At 37.0% G+C, this 18,011-nt stretch overlaps 1 protein-coding gene and 1 long non-coding RNA gene across 2 annotated transcripts in view; one reads left to right on the top strand and one right to left on the bottom strand.

Annotated features, from left to right (window-relative positions):
- MYOZ2 (myozenin 2) overlaps window positions 1–3,119 on the top strand; it is a 39,969-nt gene extending 36,850 nt beyond the window's left edge. Inside the window, exon 6 of the mRNA XM_006740612.3 lies at window positions 2,683–3,119. Coding sequence (XP_006740675.1) covers window positions 2,683–2,917 — 235 coding nt within the window. The 3' untranslated portion in view covers window positions 2,918–3,119. The remainder of the gene's footprint in view (window positions 1–2,682) is intronic.
- LOC115943398 (uncharacterized) lies at window positions 3,040–17,813 on the bottom strand. Its single transcript, XR_004077972.2, has 3 exons — window positions 17,450–17,813; window positions 10,497–10,560; window positions 3,040–9,293 (listed from the first exon to the last, which is right to left on the bottom strand). It is a non-coding gene; the product is annotated as an uncharacterized LOC115943398 (long non-coding RNA).
- Window positions 17,814–18,011: the final 198 nt, after the last annotated feature.

The following is an 18,011-nucleotide window of genomic DNA, read 5'->3' as shown; positions in this document are numbered from 1 at the left end:
TAGTGTTCCACGATTCATTGTTTGCATATAACACCCAGTACTCCATGCAATACATGCACTCTTGGCTTTTCTTAAAGTTTGTCATTACCAATACCTGTGTTGCCTTCAAAAATCTCAATTTCAAGCACCCCCCCATCACATTGTATCTTTACCTTTCAACTTTTATTCAATAATACTTCAGCTCCTCATGTCAAAGCCATCCCATATTTCAGAGTCCATCAATCACTGTCTCCTTACTTAATCAGACTCCATGGTCTCTCGCTATTGTCACACAAAAATTAACATATTCATGAAAGATCACAGAGTGACTGAGCTACAAAGAAAATCAGATCTCTTCCTGGCTTTAAAATAATCTCCACCATATTGGACAGTCCCTATAGTCTTCCCAGTTCCATTGTCCAAATGTGTATGAGGATCTTCTAGGTACAATGCCTTATACAAGTATATTGTGATGAGTTACAAAGATATGTCAGAGCGAATTCCAGGCCTCTTGGAGTACAGTTTGGCAAAAAATAAATTAATTAATTAAAAATAAGGCAGATATATCAATGGATGTAATGGAAGATAGGAAATGGGGTTACAGGGGAGGTAAAAATAGAGTCCATGGAAACTTAGACGAGAAAGATTTACTTCTGGCTGTGGGAGATTAGGGAAATCTTCAAGAAGAAAGCTACATATGTTACTTAAATAACAAACTTAGAACTTAAAGAACTTAAAGGTGATTTGGAAGTGCAAATTAGAACTTAAAGTTATAACGTAAAGGAGACTTAGAAATGTAGTAGTAAGTGTCAGAGTACTCCAACAGAGAAAAAAAGAGTATGACTAAAGGTAGGAGAGCATAAAGGAGAAGAGTAAGCCGTGCATTCAATTTGGCTGGAATGAAGGAGGCATAAAAAAAGAACAGGGCAAACAAATGATTGACCTGTCTACTGGGATGTCAAAATTGTTTTCCACCCACACACCAAACCTGTTCCTCTCTGTCTTCCACCAGCCAGTTGCTAAAACTCTAAATGTACAACTAATCCTTGATTTCTATATTTCTTTGACAATTTTTATCCATTTTACCAGAAAATCCTGTTGACTCTACTCCCAAAACCCATCCTGAAACCACCTACTACTTTCCATCTTCATGGAAAACACCTGAAATCCAAGCCACCATCATTTCTCACTTGAATTGCCACAATATCTTCTCTCCTTCCACTCTTGTCCTCTTATAATCTATTCCCAGAGTAACAGCAGCCAGAGTAACCTTTCCAAAAATTTAATCAGATTACATTACTCCCCTGCTGAACATTTTACAGTGTTGCCCTTCACCTAGAATGAAATTCATATTCCTTACTTGGACAAAGTCCCATATAATCCACCTCTCTGTCCTGTCTTCTCTCTATCAACCTTTACCTACATGTCTACCAACATAAGCCTTCTTTCTTTTCCTGAACATATCGACAATATCTCTGCCTTAGATTCTTTGCATTACCTACTCTCTGTGCCTGAAATGCTGATGTGTTTCAGCTGTACTGCCCATGGCTAACTTCTTACCATCAGATGATTGTTTAAATGTCACCTCTTCAGAGAAGTCTTCCCCAACTAGCTAGTCATTCATTTATGCCCTAGTGGATTATACTATTTTAATTTTCTGCACAGTTCTCATTACTACTGGATGTTTTGTCTATACGTTTATTTTTTTATTGTCTGTCTTCATTGGAGTATAAGAGCGTGGGGTGCCTGGGTGGCTCAGTTGGCTAGGCATCTGACTGTTGATTTCAGCTCATGTCATGATCTGAGGGTTGTGAGATCCAGCCCCACATCAGTGTAGAGTCTGCTTATTCTCTCCCTCTCCTTCTGCCCTTCCCCCCACCCCATGCATGCATGCTTTATCACTCTTAAAAAAAAAAAGAATATAAGAGCTCAAACTTTGACTCCATTGTTCCCTGTTCCATCCCTAACACTTAGAAATGTCTGGTGCTGAATGAATAAATAAATTAATGGCTAAATCAAAGAAAGCTGGAATGTTATGTGGGGACTTGAATGACAAGATAAGAAGTTGGACTTTATTCAAAAGAAAAATAGAATTTTGAGGTCTTTGAAGTGGAGATAGAAAGATGCAAAAGACACACTTCTTGCCTTCAAAGACTTTATGATTCACAAATTATACCAAACCATATTACAAAAAAACAAACTCAGACCAAATCATATTATGAAAAAAAAGCCAAGTGTCATATCATAAGCACCAGATGACTGACATAAAACAATGCATGCTATAGGAATTTGGCTAAACTACAGCATGCAAGCTGGGATAATTGAGAGGAAGTTGGAACTTAAAGGCCACAATACACAGGTGGAAGGAAGGAAGGGAGGAAATATCTAAGCAGGGGAAACATGTTAGCAAAGACACAAAGGCAAGAAATGTTTTCAATGAGCTCAGGGTATAGAATAGATTAGTTTAGTCCCAAACTAAGAGTACATACAAAGGGACTTCATACCAATGTATTAACAAATATCTGTTTTATCATAAAAGCATGGTCCTTAAATAAAAATGCTTGCCTCAAAGATCAAAAACAGAAAATTGTACTAAGAATATAACAACATGCCCATAGAATCACGAATTAAATTGTTTTCTATTTTCTGGCAAGTAAATTTGAAAATTAATTAATATATTCTTTTTCTTTTCACTTCCCACAGAGTTGCCACTCCATTTGGAGGTTTTGAAAAAGCATCAAAAATGGTTAAATTCAAAGTTCCAGATTTTGAACTACTACTTCTAACAGATCCCAGGTTTATGGTTTTTGCCAATCCTCTTTCTGGCAGACGGTCCTTTAATAGGACTCCAAAGGGATGGATATCTGAGAATATTCCTATAGTGATAACAACTGAGCCTACAGAGGATACCACTGTACCAGAAACAGAAGACCTATGAAAAGAAAGTTTTATTTGCCACAAAACCCTCTAAACATAAATGTTGCTGTTTTATTATTCTACTTACTGGCAAAGCCACTTACACTCTTCATTAGTAGCAATAATTTAATAGCAATTTAGCAATTTTCCTTTTATCACATTTAAATTCAGTCTCAGATCAAACACTAATAAACAATTCGAAATCTTGCTTTAAAAACTTTCAACTCACTTGTCTTTATTCATAATTTTGTTTTCACCTGATCTAAACAATCCAGCCTTTTCACTGAGAAAGTCCAGAAGAGTAACTGACAACAAAAGCTTTTATCTTCTTTTCCTTTAATATGAGCTATTTTTGAATAAGTTTTTCAAGTGGAATCTAGAATTAAAATGCAGTGCAAGATATTTAGACTCATTTGGAGTTTTCTTTAAGGGATGAAAGCTATGGAAGCTGATATACAAACAAAATTGATGGAGAAAAGGGTTGGAAAGGGTTCCTTTCTGGTGACCGGGATAAAACAGCATGTCTGGATAAAGATTTTTCATTAGTCATTCTTAGAATCTAAACTGCTTGTATTTTTTGACCAGCTTTGAATCACTAGGTAACTATTCCAATGACATTCTCCAAAGTTCAGTTGGGTTACTATATTCATTTAGTATTAAGTCAAGCAGACAGAGAGACAATGACTCAACGAACATCATACTTGTCTTAATGGTCAGGGTGTACTTGGAATTCAAGCTCCATAAATCCCAAAGCTGTGTGTTGATTAGGTTTGACTTTATGTATGCATTTTCAGAGGAGTAATAACAAATAAAATACATGCTTATATACATCTAAATCTAAATATATATACATGAGAGAGAGATGTATGATTTGAATTAGCAGCACTTTTTTTTTTTTTTTTTTTGCTGAAACTTTAAAGTCTACTTAGTCCTTAAATACTTGGGAGTATATGTTATAAAATGCAAACAAAAACAAGAAATGAAAGAGTACAAAAGCATCTGAAAGCAAGGTAGCACACATCAATCATGAGATATGTGAACATACTGATATACAAGGCTCAAACTAATATAGAGTTATAGATCTGTCTTAAAATATGATAGAGGGAGTAGATAGCATAGAGCTGGTAAGAAGTAAGTATCAGTTTTTTCCATTTCAATTCAGTTGAGAGTTCTGTGATAGATGTTTATGCCAGAGAAGGAATGCCTCAGTCATAGAAAACTATGCACCAGGCTAAGTTTAGGAAGGAGAATGGATCATAAAGAAAATGCCACATAACAACATTACATATTTACAAAAGAATCTGTGTATTCAGTGTTGGAATTGGTGGTTGTTTTAATCATCCTCTAGTCTTGTAAGCAGAGAAATTTTTTTAAAAACTGCTAATGAAAAAATGCAATCTCTAGAAAGTAGCAATATCAAAGTATTATATTAATACATACTGAAATTATAGAGAATTTGTATAATTTAAAATATATCTTTAAGATAACTTAGTTTTATTTAAGTTTTGGTGTTTATCTGTTTTAAAATAATAACATTGGCATCTGTGATAAACTAGATATAAGGCTCCCATCATGCCATTTTTTGGTCCATTTTTAATGTTTTAAAAAATAAAAATTAGTCATATTCTATTATGCATTATGAAGAAATCATTTAGTTTTTATTAGCAGTTTGAAATGAGTTATCATTTCTCATTAAATTGAAATTTTATTGCATGATTTCAACCATCTCCAAGTAATTAAACTGTATGCTCAATATCACCATTCTGTCAACCACCGAAAGGGGGCCCAGCGATTAAATATGCTAGCTAAAGAACAATACTCCCAGCTCTGCAACTCCCATAAAGCAATATTTAAAAAGGGAAAATCTTAAGTTTTTTTGTTTTTTTTTTTAAGATTGGATAGAAAATGATGGAATAACTCTCTGTTCACTACTGTATTTCTTCCTTTCCTGGAAGTGTGTATTAATTTTAGCTCAGCTGTCTGACACCTTTAGAAATGCCAAAATGTCATACTCTGGTTGCTACACAATCGAGAATTTGAAAGGAATTTTGAATAGGTTTCCATTGCCCTGAAAAACAGCTAAATTTTTCCAAGTCTGAAGAAATATGAGAGTCTATTTAGAACAGCAGAAAATCTGTGATATCTTTTCCAGTCATATTTGTATACATGAAAAATGGAATAAAGGAGAAAGAAAATTAAAAGAAAAAGTAAAAGAATAAAAATAACTTTCATTGATGGACTATTAAATGCCAGGCACTGTACTCATGGTTTTATAAAGGCTTCTTAACATATATTTGTAATATTTTATTTACATAATTATCCTGTGAGGAATGTATTAGAAATAATCTCAATATTATATAAGAAAATTGAGCCTTAGAGAACTAAGGTGATTTGCTTAATTCTAGGAGAACTTGGTAAGTCTGGCTCTAAAATATATTCAGCCTTAAGCTATTTTTTTACATTAGACAAAATAAGAATAAATCTCCATTATCTTAGTTTGAGGCAAATACAGCTATAAACTGGACAAATTCAGAGACCCCCTCCAAAGTCACTCAGGCACTCATGATCAGAGAAGGCTGCTCTGTCAGGCTATACTGAACGTGAACCCAATAAAACAAGCAACATGCATATTTAATTTTGAAATTTGAGAACCACAAAAGCAAACTCTGATTAAATTTGCTCATTTCTGCTCAGCACTGTGCATCTTCCTTTTCTTTCCCCTGCAGAGGCAAAGGAGGAAAGAAGAGGAAAGAAAGGAAAGGAGTGCATGTCACTAAGTACCGTAAGGTTGAAAGAAATCATCTAGTGTGATAATACACCAAAGCCATTCCTTTAAAGAAAATATTTTCTACTTTGCAAAACTAGACAGAACTCTCTCAATTTCCATTATACTGTTCAACAGACTTCCGGATCATGAAATTATATCTCCTATTTTATGTAAGCCAATTTCCTGATGATCCGTTGGCCAATTGTTCTCTAGATAATAACTAGAGCCACATTAATAACTAGAGCTATGGTTAAAAAGACCATTCTTGGTTTTTAACTCTACTCCCTTCAATCATTTCTCAAAGTTAGGATTTTCCATTTCTTAACTCACTATTCAAAGGCACTTGATAATTAAAAATAACTAATTACAGGTCATTACAGAATCAAGGCAAATATAAACAATAATTTTGAGTCTAAGTGACCATTTATTGAATCCATTTAAACTTTTACATTTTCTAAATAGATCCATTTATAAATGTTTTAGCAGCTTGGAAATGGAGGGAGCCAATTATTCTTGCAAAGGCTAATGTGGAGCAAAATGTCCAGTCGTGAGTATGAAAAGAACATCCTGAACTTTCCAACTCAGGGCACAGCTGTACCAGCAGACTTATTAATTCTGGAATTTCCTCACTCTGCTGCTTAGGCAAGATAAAACTTACATGACATCATTGCAGTTTCTCAGCCACAACTGCTTTTTATTAAGCTTAGGGAAGTATTGCTTTGAATGCTTCTTTTCTTATGAAAAATACTTTCGACCTCCACATGCTCTATTCTGTAGGAAGAAGAGTGGTTTGCTTTCTATGAAAGGTGGAAGAGTGACAGCTTCTGCTCAGAGAACAAGCAAGGGGAATCTACTGATCAAAGCACTTCACCAATATATCAACAAGTCTTTGGAAAATTATAATACTTTAAAAAGTTCAACTTTCCAGAGCCAAGAAAAAAAATAAGTAAAATTGTGTAAAGATTTCCAGGGCTGAAGCTGGAGTGTTATCAGATAAAGAACAGGGTGTGTCTCTATTTGAATTCCTTAGAAGGGCTGGATTTCAATCCAGGAATAGAAACTTTTTCTGCTTTCTCAATATAATGTGATATCAATAGGAATATTTGGTCCGTATGGGCAGACGGGGGGGAAATGCTAATTTTAAGAGATTATGGTTCAGCTCCAAAAAGAATGTGCTTATTTTTCTGTACTGTGTTATGTTTTACTGTGTTATATTTTGAAACACATTTCAGTGACAGCTTAGGCACTGTAGGGGATGGAGATGTTTCAGGAAACAGGACCGGAAAAAGTCAGAAGGAAAAAAGATAAATTCAGTGTCATACCCTATTTTAAAACTGCTGATTGAAGAACTAGTATAGAAGCTGCAGCACTAGCAAAATAAATATAAATGAAACGGGCAAAAAAGGAATGCCAGAATGGAGCAGGCTGAAAGGAAGTTCATGCTAGCCTGGGCAGGAATTAATTGTGTCATTTAGTGCTTTCTGCAGGTTTCTCCTCATACCTTTTGAAGTACTTCTAATTCTTCATGTACACAACTGTCTGATGTGAATTGCCCCCCAAACAGATACTCTCAGTACATTTTCTGTATCATCACGTACTTACAGATAACATAAAAGTGGTCATTTTGAAGGTGCCAGCTGGGGGCTGATCTACCACAAATCAGCGATGTACTCTCAAGCAATTCACTTCACTCTGTAAATTCGTTTTCTCCAATTCTTTATGTGACTCAAGTGCTACCTCTGCCTGAGACCTTCCCTGACCATCCTTAATCCAGAGCATATATTTCTAACACCTTATTGTGCTTTTTTTTTAAGATTTTATTTATTTATTTGAGAAAGAGAGAGCGTGCGCACAAGCGGGGGGGTATGGGGGAGAATCCCATGCAGATGCGGGGCTTGATCTTGCGACACTGAGATCATGACCCAAGCCAAAATCAAGAGTTGGACACTTAACCGACTGAGCCACCCAGGTGTCCATTATTGTGCTTTTTTAAAATAGCACTTATTACTCCCTAACATAATATGTTAGTCTGGGTCCTCTGAGAAGCAGATGTCAAGGTGGGGTTAAATCTGAAAAAATTGTATTAGGAAAAATGCCCTCAAAGTGAAAAGGGGGAAGGAGTCCAGAGGGCTGGGAGAGCCAAGAGACTTCACGGAGTCTCTTGTTCCTGACTGTTCCCCACTGACTTGTTCCACACTAGCATGCAGTCGAGGGAAGATGCAGTGCAGCTGCTGGAGGATCCTTGAGCCAAAGTCACCTGCAGGAGAGGCCCTGTGTTTCCCTGAAGCGGTTTTGCCTTAGTGTCCCTGTCACAGTCAGTCATCGGCTGGGAACAGACTGGAAGGCAGCCTAGGCCCGAACGAAGTGATGGAGGTCACAGTGCACCAGAACTGGGGCCCTTGGTCAATAATGTTGTTGGACATCTGCAAGGAGCATTCTTACGACCCACCAAAGTAATATACATATTTGTTCCTTCCATGTTCATCTCGCCCACCAGAATGAATGTTCTCTCAGGGCAGAAACTTTGCCTTTTTCATTAATTGCTCTATCCTCTGTGCCTGGTACATAGTAAAGAACAATAAAAATGTGTTAAATGAATAAATGTATCTGAATTATGGGGATAATATTAGTTGCTATCTTAAAAATAAATGCATTATAAAGTATACTACCCCACACATGGTAAGTCCCTCAATAAATGTTAGCTATTGTTATGAATATAATAAAAATATATCAACATCATACAGTAAGAAATCAAAGGCACTGAGAACTAAGCTAGATTAGAGGTTACATTGAAAATTCTTTGGGATAAATATACTTGGCTCTGATTTGGAATTACTATATGTTGGAGCAAGGAATTTATTAAATACAGACATAGATAGAAACACTAAACTGACTACCTTTTTTGGATAAGCATTAGCTCCATTCTCCAGACTCAAAATTGCAGTTAAGATAGCCTTTTTAGGATCTTGATAGAATAGTCTTCCTTCCTGTGAGCTTTTCCATATTTTGTATGTCATTTAAGAATTTTTTTTCTTAGTACTTGGACTCTATTTAATATCACACCCGGAACAAGAGCCAGCGTGGGAACCCACAGTCAGGACAGAGTCACATGGCCCATGGCTCACCAGGACCCACGGCTCACCAGGACCCACATTCTCCCAGCCCACCCTGTGCCGACATAAGCGAAGGAGCCTGCATAACGAAGGTGTGGGACTTAGAGGTTTTCACAGATCACTTACAGCTTTTTATTTTTATTTTTTTTTAAAGATTTTATTTATTTATTTGAGAGAGAGACAGAACATGAGACGGGGGAGGGTCAGAGGGAGAAACAGACTCCCCACTGAGCAGGAACCCGGAGGCGGGGCTTGATCCCAGGACCCCAGGATCATGACCTGCGCTGAAGGCAGACGCTTAACCAACTGAGCCACCCAGGTGCCCCCACTTACAGCTTTTTAGAGCCCTCGTAAAATGAGCTCTCAAACCAGCCACTTTTCGTAGAAACTCAGACACCAGGTGGGTGGGTCAGGTGCGCTCTGGTCTTCTTTTGTTTCAATCTAAGCTTGTTCCAAATCCTCTCCAGGGCCATTCTCCCCATGAAGAAGGCGATGGCAAAATTAGGCCGTGCCAGTCTCTGTTATAAAACATGTGTTTCTGAAAATTTTTACTTAAAAATTCCTTGTAAAAGTCAGCCATTTCTTCCACATTCAATGTCACTTTTTGACCTGATTCCGCTTCAGTTCCCAGGCCTTTAGCTTTTAATCTTGAGTGAATAAATTCTTCTTTTTTCTTATGAAAAGTCAAATTCTATTTTGCACAGAATTGTTGGTTACATCCTTCTGTATTTTGTCTTAACTCTCTTAGCTTTTGTTCCAATGGTGATTCAACTTTCAGGGATGTCAAAGTGAACAAATCAAAGGTTTGCATTTTTATCTGGGATTCCTATCCAATCATGGCAAGATGTTCTTGGCAGAATCTTGAGACCCTGCTGCGCACCATGCTTGTGCGTGGGGGTGGGGGGTAAGCTGACAGCTGGGACCAGTGAAGTTGTTAAAGAAAGGAGAGAGAAAAGTCCTCTTGGGGGCAGCAAGACTGCCATGTCCCAGGCAGCCTGTCACTTAAGAGTTTTTAAAAATCAATATGGCGGATACTTTCCTTGATCAGTGTACCCTACCTCTTCAGAAAACGCATCACACAATCAGAATGGAGTTCCTATGGAATTGATGGCTACATAACCCTTTTTTTTTTTTCCCCCCCAACTAAAATGATTTTTCCTTTAAATTCCCGTTTGGAATGTTTCAAATCACAGAGCATGTTGCCCCTGGGGCGCCTGACTGGTTCAGTCAGTGGAATCATTGACTCTTGATCTCAGGGTTGTGAGTTTGAGTCCCCACGGTGGTGTAGAGATTACTTAAATTAAAAAAAATTTAATTAAAAAAAAAGCCATATTGCCCCTAGATTCTAATGTTTTGGCGCAATTACCTCTAGAGTATAGTGAATAAAAACAATCACTCCCATTCCCTTTCAGGGGTGGGCAAGGGGTAGAGAGGGTTCTGCTTTGCTTAAAGAAAGTAGGCATCTGGAATTCATAACCAGGGGAAGGAGCTGATTCCTCTATGAGCTGATGCTAAAATAATGAAAAATTCACCTAAATGCAATCTACCTGAAATAACCTTTTCTTCTTTTCCACCATACCTTGTAAAGGCAGGCAGGAATACTTTCCAATTACCACTCTCAAGCTTAATTTTAAAACTCACTTTCTAATATCCATTTTACCTTAATTCTACCTATGTGAAATATTGGGGCTAACGAAGATTCTACAACATAGCTGATTTACCTTAGGTCCCAGGCCTCCTGCACAAGGCTCTGTTCTGGGCCATGCAACACTCCAGGCTCAGCACCTATTTCGGAACATAAAGTCAAATGTGAACATGGGCCACACTTATTTAAGAAAAATATTCTTTTCTTCTGATACATAGAAAGAGATGTGAATATAGTATATGATTACAGTTTTCTCACAAACTCATCAAAATAATAAAAACACATTAAACTTATCATAAACTTACCAAACTTTTTTAGGTATAGACTGAATGTATGTGTCTCTTCTAAAATTCATATGCTGATATCCTAACCCTCAATGTGATGGTATTAGCAGGTGGAGCCTTTGGGAGGTGATTTGATCATGACAGTGTAGCCCTCATGAATGGGATTGGTGCACTTATAAAAGAGACATCAAAGAGCTCCCTCACCTCTTCCCCCACATAAGTACACAGTGAGATAGCCATCTATGAATCAGGAAGTGGGCTCTCGCTAGACACTGAATCTGCTGGCACCTTGATCTTGGGCTTCCCTGTTTCCAGAACTGTGAGAAGTAAATTTCTGTTGTTTATAAGCTACCTAGTCCATTATATTCTGTTATAGTAGTCCAAACAGACTAAGACACATAGCAACACAGAAAAATCATATTTTCAGATGCATATATGTATAAATATATCAGTTATGGTTAATGATCATACTTATCAAAATTATTAGACTATGCCATTTGTACAATTCCATACCCTGATGCTTACTTAAGTGTTCTCTTGTTAGCATAGCAAAGGACATTAATGTTTTAGATATAATAAGAATAAGCAAAGATAAGTTATTATTTTCCAAATGTCATCCACTAGAACTATGTTAATAGTGTAATAAAACACTCTCTTTGGTTTAAATGAACAACCATCAAAGAATCAAAGAACTTTATATACTATCTTGAAATTTTCTAGATCAATTCCCTCATTTACAGAATGGAAACTTAGAGAAGTTAAGAAACTAGCCCACTCTCACACTGCACATCTAAAATTAGGACACAAGAATTCTGCTTCTGATGTCACATTCCTTCCACTATCTTATTCTCTCTCTATCTCAGTTGAGAACATAGTCATCCACAAAGACATAAGCTGCACATCTTCTGGTGGCATATTGTAAATGATTTCATATTTATCTATATTTATCTATAACTATATGGATATAGCCTTATATAATTTGTACATCTCGTTTATTAACCATAGAGGATTAAAACTGTGAATAAGGGTAATGTTAGCAAAATGTGGAGCCAAAGAGCAATGGCCTTTTTATAATGTTAGGAAGTTTTTAATGGGTGAAAAATTGTTAATGTGATAACATCAAACCAAAATGAATATTTTTTTTCTAACCGGAGGGAGTAAATTTCCACACTATATTGAAGGGGGAACTGCTTCTTCTGTTAAAAACCTCTTGCTCACATCTTTCAAACTATAGTTTTGTTCTGTTAGGGGGTCTAGAAATCAATTTCATTGGTTATGATCAGAAGATTTTCAAATGAAATAGAAATGAATAAAATATCAGAGTGCATCACTCAGTCATAATATTGTTTTAAGAAACTATTGATTTTGTTTTATACATGTCCATGTGAACTGGATCATAGTGTAAAATATATACTGCTTTCTCTAGGTTACAGTCTACAGTGTTTGAAAGCTACTCTTCTACCTACTGCTAGCTGCTGTTTGAAATTGAAAGGTCAGCACAGTTTTTAGCAACTGAGATGGCTTTTCTTCATCACATTAAAACTATTATAACTAATTCCATAAGGAGAGTTATTCAGAATAAAAAGAATCTGAAACAGTAACAAGACAAAACTTGTAGAAAACAATTTAATCAAAAAACTTTGATTTTAAAATGTACAAAGTCTAGGGCGCCTGGGTGGCTCAGTCTGTTGAGCGGTAAGTGTCTGACTTCGGCTCAGGTCATGATTCTGGGGTCCTGGGATTGACCCCTGAGTCTGGCTCCCTGCTCAGCGGGGAGTCTGCTTCTCCCTCTCCCACTCCCCCTGCTCATGCTCTCTCTCTCAAATAATAAAATCTTTGAAAAAAAATAAAATGTACAAAGTCTTTAACATACATTCCTGGGATATTATTTGCCAAGAGTTAGATTGTTTACCCCCAGCACAATTTCAGTTTTACAGATAAGAGAATGAAAGACTCAAGAACACTAATAGTTGAGAATTAGAAATAAATTCAGTCTTTTTGAATTTCTGCTTTATATATAATTCTTTGAAGTATTTCTATCACTGAATATCTTTCAACAATTTTATTACTCTATTAAAAAGTGTTGTATTTCCCTTTTTCCTTTTGACTGTGAAGTGAATTTCAATAAGGAAGTTCAACTTGAAAACACTGGTGCCCTGAATATTTTCGTCATCTTTACAAAGAAAAGTGCTCTCCAGGGCAACTTCCTTTGGGCTCAGTGCTTCAGCCAATATGCTATGAGCAAAAGATATGGTGTTATTCTACTATTGTATTTCTTAAAGAACTACTTTAAAAACAAGTCAGTCCAAGATGTAAAGTCGTGTGTGTGTGTGTGTGTGTGTGTGTGTGTGTGTGTGTATGCGCGCGTGGCTTAGAATTGTTAGGTTCCCAGGGGTGAGAAAACAAGTTTGGTAAATTTCCAAACTGCTTAGTATTTTTCATGAAGTCAAAGTACTACCATAGATATCACAATTCAGAAAAATCTTTACTTGTGAAATGCTCTCGACTTCCTTATGTTCCCCTTCCCTTGTCTTTCAAAAGGGTACAAAGATGCCAAGTATGTTTATCACCAATACTTGAATATAGAAGAAATTTCATTGTACTTTAAGGGACAAAAGAATACTATCTCTTATGAAACCTCAGAATATTTCAGGGAAAATATTTCACACAGGCCAATTCCAAGTGTTTCAGAATTGGGTTTCAGTTCTGGTTCTACTTAGCGTCCAGCACAAGCTTGGGTAACTTTACTTCCCTGAACTTAAGTTTTCTCATCTGTACAATGAGAGACTTTAACAAACTAATCTCTTAGATCCTTTCCATCTCTAAGATTCTAAAGAACCTTATATGTAAAACATGTTATAAAACTTGTTTTATAAAAAATTAAAGGGAAAGAATATTTATGCACAAACCATAATTGGGCTAGTTGAAAAAATCTGTTCTTATTTTTTGGTGTCACATTTTTTCAGAAGTTGACAGCAAAAGAGCATCCTGAGCTCAGTTTCATGGATGGTACATGAAGCCTGTTACTGCATTTTCCAGGGACATGTTGATGAGTCTATTGTCAGTGAACATAGATAAGAGCCCCCTTAGATGAAGGCCCACATGGGGGAAAACAATTTTAGGTGATGACAGAAAAATGTTTTCCTGTTACCAATAACTTAAATATCATATCCACTTTTGATTTTAGGTCAGAGCCAAACAAGTTTAAGCTATAGGTTTGTGCATATTTTTGTTCTTTTGCTCTCATTCTTTATATTCTACTTGTATTTTAACTTCTCATAGCTCTGATTTGTCTTCTTATTTATATTTCACCACTACATTATATGTTTGAATTCATTTTATTATTATTATTCTTTAGAATTTACTTTAAATATTTCATAAGGTGATGTGAAATATTATGAATGAATGAATTGATTGATTAGCTTAATATTAATTAGGCCTTCAAAAAATTGAGAGAACTGAGTATTTTTAGCTTGAAAAAACAGAAGTATTTTCACAGTTAAATAGTGTCTTATGGAAAAGTGAATAGATTTCTGTTGTTACAAAGAACAGAAATAAGACCAGTATGTGGAAATTACTGATAGAATTCAATTCATTGTGATGAAAATTTCTTAACAGTATTTTTTTTTAAGATTTTATTTATTTATTTGACAGAGAGAGAGAGAGAGAGCGAGACAGGGAACACAAGCAGGGGGAGTGGGAGAGGGAGAAGCAGGCTTCCCGCGGAGCAGGGAGCCCGATGAGGGGCTCGATCCCAGGACCCTGGGATCATGACCTGAGTTGAAGGTAGACTCTTAACGACTGAGCCACCCAGGCACCCCTTAACAGTTAATCTTAAAAAGGAATAGGGTGTACCACAAAGCATCAAGTTTTCTATCATGTGACTATATATGAACAGAACCTAAACAACCACTGGTGGTAATAATCCTTCAGTGAATGGGAGGCTGGCCCAGATATAATCTAAAGCCTTCCACATCTTTGAGATTGTAATAAAATACATAGTACAGCAAGAAAAACAATATATAGGTTCTTACAGCATCACATTATCATTGATGACAACAGTATTGGTAATCATAATAATAGCACTAATGGCTGTAATAATACAGTATAGGACTTTACTTGCTTTTATCTGGGTCAGTATCAAAATACATCATATGTAAGTATTATTTCTCATCACAGTTTTACAGATAAGAAAATTAGAATGTTTCAAAGTGAAATAACATACAAGGGTAATGAAATTGCCTAAGCTGACAATAACTCAGCAAAAATTAAGGAGGCCACTGGCTAACCACTAGCTGTGGTTAACTAACAAATGTTGACTCTGGTATAGCAGAGCCTTTTAGAAGGATTGGGATGCATGGCTAGTGAAGTTTTGACTAAGGAAGAGCTGGCTAAGATGCTAAGGATATTGAATTTGACCTTCTGATATTTAACAAAATGTCATGTTGCAGAGCTTTGAGGAGTCTGGTAAGCACTCAACTCCTGAATTTCCTATTTTATAAGAGGATGGAGGACTTTAAGGGATTCTCTTCTCTCTCATATTTCCTCCCATATCTGCATTATTCTTTCAGACCAGCTACTCTAAATGGCAACATGCATTGCCACAAGCAGCTCTGAGCTCCCATCTTTACAGCTTTATGACCAGAGAAAACATCCCATTTGAAACTGCTCTGAAAGGATGCTGATTAGCCTAAATCACCCACACACCAATCACTGGGCCAGTAAAGGGTGAAATACCCCACTTGGAGTTATGCCCACTCTGTGGTTAAGTTATTATTAAAACCTGTGGGTGTGTTATTATTAAAAGCAGGAAAAGACATTCCTACCTACAAAGTTTTCTGGGTGGGATATGTAGTACAATGTCAATTTTCCTTTTTCCTATCTGTTTGCTTCAGACTGCCTTTCTGATGCTTAACTTGTGACCTATTACAAGCCTATAATTTAAAACTCAGTACTTAGATATGCCAAGAACTGGTAGAAAGTTTGAACTTAGAGGATTAAAAAAGTGTTCAGTCAGGGTTTAGTCAAAATCTCGAGCAGGGTAAACTAAAGGGCATTCTTCTGTAATCTTTAAATGAGGAGAGGAGATAGTATGAGTTTTTATTATCCACAGTTCAAATTATTTTTCAAGAGTGGAGATAGGGGTTGACTTGTCAGTTACATTTGCAAATAAATAATTACAGTACAATATAATTGTTATAACAGAAATAAGTCCAAAAGGGTGAAGGAAAGGCAAGTCCGTCTTGGAAAATTATGAAAGGTTCCATAAAGGAGGTAAGTTTTCAATTCAACTGAGACCCAAAGGATCCTGAAAGAACGTGGAAAGATCACAGAAAAGCAAGGAGTTCAGTATGGCTAGTGTGGAGTAAATGGGCAAGAATGGCAGATGATAGCAGTCTGAAGCAAGATCATGAAAGGCCCTACTGGTAATGGGAAGCCCCTGAAAAAAATCTTTGCAGACGAATATTGTGATCATATTTTCATGTTAGAAAAATTATTAATAGAATATAGGTTGGAGTGGAGTGGGAAATTACAAGAGGCTATTGCAATTGTCCAAGGGAGATGAGTCAGGAAAGGTGTTAATTACTTGATGGACTGACAGTGAGAGTGAAGATTGAAGAAGAGTGGATTTAAGGGATACTTAAGGAGATAAGTCAATAGAATTTGATATTAGGATAGAGGAAGTGAAGGAAATGTAATACAGGGGTACTGCTGGATTCCTGTCTTGGGTAATTGGGTGCCATTATCTGAAATGGGGAATGAAAATGGGCTAGTTTAAAAGGGATGGGTGGGGAGAGTCTCAGGAATAAGGAATGCTAAAGATACCAACATCAATTTAGGACCTATTTAAGGTATCTGTGTGATATCCAAATGAAGATGTTGCTTAAAAGTCTAACCTGAAGATACACATCTGGGAGTCCCTGGTGCACTGGGACACCTAGTAAAATAGATTGTTCAAGGATATGAGAGGAATAAGGTCAGACAAGAAAAGAAAAGAAAATGGAGAGCTTGAGAACACAGAGGGCCTTAAGAAAAATATTTAAAGTGTGTCAGAGATGTAGTTGCACAACCAAGAAATAGTGGTACTAGGGAAACCAAAAGGAGAGTTAATAGTGTTACTATTTTTTAATGAAGTTTTTCTTCCCCTCCTCCTCCAGAAGTTTTAAATTTCTGGAAGGCAGGAACTATGTCTTAACTTTCACTATATTTCCTTTAGTGCTTAATTCAGTGAAGGAAATATAGTAAATTCTCAATAAATTCACATTCATTCAGTCTCAAGCAAAATGCACCTATATCAATGTAAAATGTTTCTTCATTCTAATTTTTCAAATAAACTTTTAGTTACCTATGAGCTTACTTAAATCAATTTTTATAACCTGTATGTTCTACCTGCATCAGCTTTGAAATGAGTTTCAAAATTTTGTTTATCACTTGAGAGGGATCTTTGATACTAAAGATGGCAGTGGGTTTTTTTTTAAACTTCTATAAAAAAAAATTACAAAACAAAGTTTAGCCCAATTCCGAAGCAGTAGCTTAAAACTTCTAACTTATAACTTGTTCTAACGCAGAGTAAGGAGGCAGCCAAATTTTTCTTACCACAATTAAGTCAACATGTTTATTAAAGCTTTCATTTTATTAATAGTCACGAAATAACCAGTTGGGGAATATACCTTCAAGCCAATGGAAGCCATTTCACTGTAAACAAATCGTAATGATTCACAGAAAGCTAAAAGGAATTGCATACCCACATGCGGTTTTGAAGCCAGGCAGTACGGATTGTTTTCTCTCAGGTAACAATACTTAACCCAGTCCTTCGTGGGTTCGCGTTCCTGAGCTTAGAAAATACCGAAAACGTTGACCAAGAGCGCGGGAATAATCACCTCCGCTTGAGAAGAACTAACCCCTTCTTCCTTCTACACCACACAGCCAACCGGCACGCACCTTCTCCAACAGCTAAGCCCTAATAACGCTCCACTCTTGCTTTAGGGGAAATGTTCAAGTTCCTGCTCTCGCGGGATCTCGCGCCTTGGAGTAAGTCAACTGGATCGCGCGCCCAGTCGAACCCCCGCGGGAATACAGTTCGCCAGGTCCGGAAAGCCGGGAAATCGAGTGCGGGGCGGGGTTAGCTCGAGGAGCGTGAAGGCGGGGCCTTTCCCGAGGAGGCGGGACCGGCACGAGGCGGAGAGTGGGGCGGGTCTCCCGGGACCTGTTGATCGCAGGTGTCACTGCCCTTTCTGGCCCTTGGTGTTGGGGCGTGTGCGCATGCTCCATGCGCAGGGTCGGGCTCTGGGCGGCGAGACCAGACG

The sequence above is a fragment of the Leptonychotes weddellii genome, chromosome 2, assembly GCF_054177405.1.
Source record: "Leptonychotes weddellii isolate Sample4059 chromosome 2, ASM5417740v2, whole genome shotgun sequence".
In the NCBI taxonomy this organism is placed as follows: Eukaryota; Metazoa; Chordata; class Mammalia; order Carnivora; family Phocidae; genus Leptonychotes; species Leptonychotes weddellii.
The sequence above is the reverse complement of the archived record's forward strand: the minus strand, read 5'-3'. Positions and strand labels throughout refer to the sequence as shown.